The sequence below is a fragment of the Sinocyclocheilus grahami genome, unplaced genomic scaffold, assembly GCF_001515645.1.
Source record: "Sinocyclocheilus grahami isolate Dianchi unplaced genomic scaffold, SAMN03320097.WGS_v1.1 scaffold140.1, whole genome shotgun sequence".
Taxonomy (NCBI): Eukaryota; Metazoa; Chordata; class Actinopteri; order Cypriniformes; family Cyprinidae; genus Sinocyclocheilus; species Sinocyclocheilus grahami.
In genome coordinates this window covers 437,973-445,681 of record NW_015505319.1, presented here as the reverse complement: position 1 = coordinate 445,681, position 7,709 = coordinate 437,973, and the positions used below count along the sequence as shown (strand labels likewise).

The following is a 7,709-nucleotide window of genomic DNA, read 5'->3' as shown; positions in this document are numbered from 1 at the left end:
CATTTACTCATACTACACTCTTAAAAATAAAGGTTATTTGGCATTGATGGTTCCATGAAGAACCTTTAACATCCAGATCATGCAGAAAAAAGTTCTTTAGGTTTTAAAAAAGTTTTTTACACTAAGAATATAATGATTCTTTTATGAACTATTCACTGCAAGGTTCTTTTTTGGAACCCAAAATGGTTCTTCAATGGAATCACTGGGAAAACCCTTTATGGAACCTTTATTTTTAAGAGTGTATGTGGGGTCTTTGGCATTGATGGTTCCATGAAGAACCTTTAACATCCAGATCATGCAGAAAAAAGTTCTTTAGGTTTTAAAAAAAGTTTTTTACACTAAGAATATAATGATTCTTTTATGAACTATTCACTGCAAGGTTCTTTTTTGGAACCCAAAATGGTTCTTCAATGGAATCACTGGGAAAACCCTTTATGGAACCTTTATTTTTAAGAGTGTATGTGGGGTGAAACCTGATTAGATTCTTTGGTACTTCAAAATAACGTGCCGGGGAGGAGTTTTAATTCACAGAATGAGAGTTAACTGGCGGTAAAGTTCTAGGAGAGGATCGTTCCCTTAGTGCCTGAGACAGGAGTGTGCATCCATCCGAGACGGCGCATGCAGAGTTCCGCAGCCGCTCCCGGTAGACGGGCATCTGGGAGCTGCTCTCGGGATGTTGGGAAATATCCCTGAGGCCCTGGGTCAGGAGCACGCAGGCCGAAACCACGCTCATGGCGCCGCCCAGAACGGCCGTCTGGACCCCTTTGCCCTCGGGGGTGATGGTGGCGACTTTGCCGAGGAACTGTGGCTCAGTGGCGAAACCCACCAAAGCATGCACGGCCTGCACGAGCGGCCCACTGAAGAGGATGCAGCGATTGCGGGTCAGTTCACTGGGGCAGGACTTGAGCTCGCGCACGCACGCCAACAGAGCCGTGGCGCTCGTGCTCATGCACTTGACGCTGGCTTTGAACTGCTCCTTGGCGAACTTGTCCTTGGATTTATCACTAGCCAGAGAAGAGGCATCCGTGAGCATGGTGAGGTTCTTCAGGATGTTCTGCGAGTTTTCCAGAAGGAGCTGCGGCGTCAGGTCGGCTAGAGCCGTCAGGCGGAGAACGTTGCACGTCTGCTCCACTTCGTGCCGACAGCGGGTGACTTTGTAGCGGTCAACCAAGCCAGAAACAGCAGCCTGCGAGCCCGGGATCTCCACGGCCGCCAGGTACGCGGCGTGCGCCGAATACTCTGTCAGCGAGACCACCAGGTCGCCCATCTCCACCAGTCGGTCCCCAACCTCCACGTACTTCCCCATGTTGAGCTGGCTCTGGATATCGTGAACGATAATCGACAGCTCCTTGGTTCGGGCGATCACCGTGTCGCGACATTTCTCGAACGTCTCTGCTACAGGCATCCCGTCGGTGTTCACCACTGGCCTGGTCTCGCTGGACAGCAGGAGCAGGTCCGCCACCAGCTGCATTTTGCTCTTGCATGCGTCACAGATGGATGAAAGTCTTTTCCTTTGTTGCAAGCTGCCGCTAAGAACGTTGGTAGAAACCTCACTATCTAATTTTCCCGAGCCACTACTAGCCATAGTAGTGTGGTCGCGCTAATATTCAAAATAAAGATCACAACACACGTTCTCTTGTGCGAAAATGTGATTTATGTCATTTTCTTCAGTAAATAAAAGATTCCCACACCTTATCAGGGAGAGTGAAACTGGCCAAAAAGTCAATAACGTCCTTCAGAAAAAGTCCACTCAGCTTTGACTTCTCAAAATAATATGAAACTTCACTCAATGCACGAATAAGGGAAGTACTTTAGAAAAATATTTGGGTATTTTTAAAAATACAACGCGGGCAAACAGAGGCTGACGAGAGCTGTAATTAAATATCCCTTCAAATGAAAAACTCAGAGTTGCCCAGTGATTAAATAATCCGATTTTAAGGTGTGCATAATGACAAAAATGAAAATAAAACAGAATTCACAACTACCTCTGATAAGGTAGGCTACAGTCTGATCAGTTTCACAGGTTGCCAATGTTGCTCCAACAATGCAAAGAAACTAAAACTCTTTAAAAAAAAAAGGCTACTGCAGTGCCATGTACAAGAAGATGCCCAGATGAAGGCAAAGTGCAGGTTGACTTCCAGAATCGCTACTTTAGCTGTGTGTCATTTCAGGTTTTCTTCGTGTCATGCACATTGCATGCATTTAAATACACGTGCTGCTGCGGTGTGCTGCTGCTGCTGCTGCTGCTGATATATTGACCGTCTTGCTGACCCGCCGACCGAAGCGGAGACGCGCGTGCGCCCCGCCGCCACTGCACCATCATCCCACGACTCCTCGAAAATTCATAAAAAGTTCCCGAACGACTTTCAGCCGTTTCCTTTTCGTACACGATCCAGGTTCTGCGGGCAAACTCACTTCCCTATGCATATCTATTGTCCATACGCCCTCTCCAGCAGGAAAGCAGCGGATGTCCAGTGGCAGATAGTTTCGCTTTTGCTTGCCATTCTTTTAACGCTCGGCTGGAAGTTTTAACGCTGCTTCCGCGACGACGACCGCTGTTGAGACTCTCGCGCGTCGGTTGTCGTCTCCCGCTACATCTTGCGTATCAGGAAGCGGCGGGAGGGTGTGGCTGAATAGCCTGTTAGCTTCCCTCAACCTGTGACACTTGTATACACTCCACAACCATTACTCCCGGTCAGCGAGGCGAAACCCCTCCTTTGAAGTCGGCAGCCGCTCAAGCGATACGCTTATCTTTCTGAGGTAGCGTAGCGTTAGCCGCGCCGCGCGGGGAGTCGCGTTCATTCCTCGCCAGTCATCGTTTCCCGAGGCCCCGATGTGAGACTCAACTACCGGTCTGAGGGCAAAAGTTACACCCAAAGAGAAATTCCAGAGAAGTTCCTTGTGTTTCCGCTTTTTGGTTGTTTAGCTGTTTTCTTGTTTCCGGTGTTTTCCCCAGGTTTGCGCTTCCCTAAATCCAACAGGTACTCTCGCGTTCGGGTATTTACTACTTTCACAATGTTCGCGTTCAGTGCGGCTTAGAGCGAATTATTTTTTAGTTTAACGGAAACGCCGGTGGCATTATTATTTTTTTAAATTTATTTATTTATTTTATTTATTATTTATTTTAAACCTCGGTCTTCTGCACTGAAAAGTAATTTGTTTTTATTTTCTTGAATTAATATTATTATATATATATATAATACACACACACACACACACACACATACAAATACGTTATATATAGGTTTGAACAACAATTTTATTTGTCATACATTGTCATACAAGTTTAAACAATATTTACATTTTTCATTATAACTGGATAAATAAAATTTACATTTACATTTAGTCATTTAGCAGACGCTTTTATCAAAAGCGACTTACAAATGAGGACAATAAAAGCAGTCAAAACTAACAAAAGAGCAACAATATATAAGTGCAAATGACAAGTCTCGGTTAGCCTAACGCAGTACACGTAGCAAGGTGTGTGTGTGTGTGTGTATATATATATATATATAATACACACACACACACACACACACACAAAGAAAAACAAGTAGATAGAATAGAAAAAATTTAAATCTAGTGTTTGTTTGTTTATTTAAAAAAATTTAAAGTAATAATAATAATAAATAAATAAAAGATAACTTAATACCCTTCAAAAATAAAAATCAGAGCAATAACATACTTGTCTGTATACTTTCAATGTCAATCAATTCCACAAAGGAGCCGCCATCTAGACTCTCCAAACAGTCATAGAACACTTTCCAAATGGACCAAAATACTTGACGTTTTTTTTTTTTTACAGGTAAGGTTTTCTAAGGCAAGGCATGAGGTCATCCCCTTTATCCATTGAGACACGCCAGGACTTTCTTCTTTTTACCAAGACACGCAATTACACATTTAGCTTCCAGCAAGCAGAGAATTAAGAATTGTCTTTCATGTTTGGTGACTTTAAAATTCAGAGGGCAAACATGTAATATACACAACTTGGGATCAAGAGGGATTACTTTACCAATGATTTGACTTATAATATTCAATATTTTAACCCAGACACAATTCACTTTAGTGCATTCCCACATACAGTGAAATAAAGTTCCCTTTTCCTGTTTACATTTGTAACACACACATTATATTTATATTGAATTTCACACACACACACACACACACACAGACAGACAGACAGACACACACAGACAGACAGACAGACAGACAGACACACACAGACACACACAGACACAGACACACACACACACACACACACACACACACACACACACACATACAGACACACACACACACACACACACACACACACACACACACACACACACAGACACACACACACACACAGATACACACAGATACACACAGACACACACACATACACACACACAGACAGACACACACACACACACAGACACAGACACACACACACACACATACACACACACGTATAAGAATTATATAAGAATTGGTAATTGTAATTAAATTAATATATTAGTAAGTTAATAAAAATAAATACATTTAAGAGTTAAATAGTGGGAAATGTACAATATATTGCTACACTATATATTTTGTTATATAAATAAATGATTGTATAAATGAATTAGGACATAAAATAAATATATTATTAAATATGTAAATATATATTTTTTATATTGTTTTGTGAAAAAAATATATGTATGTATTTATCTATTATTCACGTTTATTTGCGAATGGGTTTACTTTTAACTTGTGTAAGTTTGGTCCTCAACAGGCAAATAACAAACCAAACCAAAATAATTGTGTTGTCAAAAATGTATTTGATTAGCTTTCACTCATCCTCTTTTGCATTGCACTGAAGTAATGCAAGTATACATATTTGTGGCGAGGGATCTTCATAACGCGAATGGAAATAATAGTCAAAAAATGAATAAATAAAAATCCCCCTACCGCGCATATAAAAATACCAGACTGGCCTTAAAACAGCGAATTCATCTTGGAAAGGGAAATCGGATTCGCCGCTGCAAGAACTATGACGTAAATGCAGTAGAGTACTTTTCATTAGATAACAAGAGACGCTGGGAGTGCGAAGCAGCCAATCAGATTCAACAGGGTGGGGCTGCTGCACTGAAAACCCTCCTCTGGATATGAGAAGGGCTTTCAGGTCACATATGATGACAAATCTAAGTATTGCATTATTAGGACTTACAAACATACTATGAAGACATTCATATAATACACTCTGGCTTATCTTTAACCCTTGACATTACATTCAACAGCAGTGTATTGCTCTACTCCATCACTTTTAACCAACACATGTTCTAGATATTCAATGCAGATCCCTGATGTACGTTGTTTGGTCTGATTCCTCATTCAACAGAATAAAGCTACTGGATCACACAAAGCATGTGTATGTAGTGTGCTGGACGTGAACTGGGGGCCGAGGCCGTGAATACTGCATGTCAGTTGTACAGCTGCACGGGGCACTGTGCCATTGGGTGGGGTGTCCTGAGAGGAAACAGTTCCGATTCTGTTGAATGAGCCTCACACTTCATATGCGTCCCATGAACAAGCACTGCAGAGACCCAGCCTGTGCAGAGCTGAAAAAACATCAAACCATTATATTTGGTTTCCTCTTAATGTGTTATCAAGAGAGTTTAGTTATAATGCGTGCACTTTCACAAATATTGAACATTTATTATGCGTACATAATTAAAACAGAAAAAAATACAATAAAAAACAGCTACAAAAATAAATAAACAAAAAGTAACACTCTCATATTTTATGAGATTTGTAAATTTGAGATTTTTAAATGTGCATTTATTTGAAATTTGATCAAACTAATAATAATAATAATAATACACACACACACACACACACACATATATATATAAATTAATTAAACAAGAGTACTTTTAATTTTCTTCAGAATAATCGGTCAAGCATACAAGTCTTGTAATTAGGCTATTGTGCATGTCAGCATTTTCCCCCTAAATGTTAATTAATTGTAGATCATTTGAAATAGCTTTCAAAAATAGAGTTGTTATGTTAGTACATGTTGTCATTTTATTATGTAAGTGTATTGCACATCTACCAGTTATACCGAGCTCAAGATGTGCATTGAAACTAACCTATTTCAGAGATGCAAAAGCTGAAACTGAACCAAAAACCACTAAAGCTTTTCAAATGTGGTGTTTATTTACCATGCACACTCAGTAACTTTCTTTATATTGTGTGTTTGGCCCCCCCACACATCTTTTCTTGCAAGGTAGGAAATAACCAAAAGCATGCATTGCATCAGAAATTCTTCTTTTGCATTTGATGCGTCATGTTTATATTATTACACTGTGTTTATTTTCGTAATGTAATGATTTAATATGATTGTGCAACAAATAAACTTTTTAAAAACCTCCGAGAAGTAGAACACGTGATCACGTCGACACGCCCCCTTCCTTAAACCCGTGACCAGCGGGAAGATTTCAACCAAAAGAACGAGAAACAATGAAGAATGAATTTAGAAAGATGGGAGTGGATAACCTAAAGCTTAAAAATATATTTACTTATGGACTAGAAAGTTTATTTTTGTATCTTAAGAGAACAGAGCTGATTAAGAGAATTTAGTGGGAAAAATCTTCTTGAAACAAATTCATTTTATTTTATTATTTAGTTTGTCCTCTTATTGTGAAAGGGTAAACTCTGGTTCACACTCCAATACAGTAGGTGGCGATAATGCACCTTAACATGGGTGCTACCCGCCATAAAACCAAAGAAGAAGAAGATTTCAACCAATCAGCGAGCTCCAGGTTTAAAGATGGCGTCGCCCGTCAGCTGCAGGACTGCATCAGTATTGTTTTTTCTCATATTATTCACGTCTGTTCATTGTACAGACACTAAACCGAAGAGGAAGAAGGACATACGGGACTATAATGAGGCGGATATGGCCAGACTGCTGGAGGAGTGGGAGGTATATGAACACACTGCTGCAGTCACTCGGTCCGGTGTCTCTCACAAATACCATACCATACCATACCATACCATGCTAACCGCCGAAGTACTGAAGTAACTGCTGCAGAACCACAGCAAGCGAATATGGGATCTCGTTCAAACGAGTTTTCAGAATTAATTATGCCATTTGGTTTGCTTTTTGATGCTTTTGCGTGTTAATGTGAACTCTACGCTTCATTTGTAGTGTCATAACTAGTATTTTGACGAAAACGGTTCATGGTAAAAAAAAAAAAAAAAAAGTGTCTCACACTGTCAAATTTTCTTATTGTTATTTATAAGTTTTTCACTGTGTCAAATGTCTTATTCTTGTTTTAAATTGCATGTATATTGCATACAATAGATAGATACATTACAGGTGCATCTCAATAAATTAGAATGTCGTGGAAAAGTTAATTTCAGTAAATTCAACTCAAATTGTGAAACTCGTGTATTAAATAAATTCCGTGCACACAGACTGAAGTAGTTTAAGTCTTTGGTTCTTTTAATTCTGATGATTTTGGCTCACATTTAACAAAAACCCACCAATTCACTATAATTACTGAAATAAATAAACTTTTCCACGACATTCTAATTTATTGAGATGCACCTGTATATACTGTTATATATCGATGATAGTCAAATAGATTATTTGTATATATATATATATATATATGATAGATAGATAAAGACCGGGGTAGCCGTCGGTCCTGGAGAGCCGCAGCCCTGCAGAGTTTTGCTTCAAC

The 7,709-nt window shown here is 39.8% G+C and overlaps 2 protein-coding genes across 3 annotated transcripts in view; one reads left to right on the top strand and one right to left on the bottom strand.

Moving 5' to 3' along the window:
* Positions 1–278: 278 nt before the first annotated feature.
* On the bottom strand, positions 279–3,018 carry tlnrd1 (talin rod domain containing 1). Its single transcript, XM_016280406.1, has one exon. The coding sequence runs from the start codon at positions 1,583–1,585 to the stop codon at positions 521–523; it is 1,065 nt and encodes a 354-aa protein (XP_016135892.1). The 5' UTR covers positions 1,586–3,018; the 3' UTR covers positions 279–520.
* Positions 3,019–6,766: 3,748 nt separating this feature from the next.
* The window catches only part of LOC107591313 (LDLR chaperone MESD-like), a 6,146-nt gene continuing 5,203 nt past the window's right edge, over positions 6,767–7,709 (top strand). For both annotated transcript variants that reach the window (XM_016280439.1, XM_016280438.1), the window contains exon 1: positions 6,767–6,946. In XM_016280439.1, coding sequence (XP_016135925.1) covers positions 6,794–6,946 — 153 coding nt within the window. In that variant the 5' untranslated portion in view covers positions 6,767–6,793. The remainder of the gene's footprint in view (positions 6,947–7,709) is intronic.

Coding starts and splice junctions, on each gene's coding strand:
- tlnrd1 (XM_016280406.1), bottom strand. CDS start 1,585: ATGGCTAGTAGTGGCTCGGGAAAATTAGATAGTGAGGTTTCTACCAAC.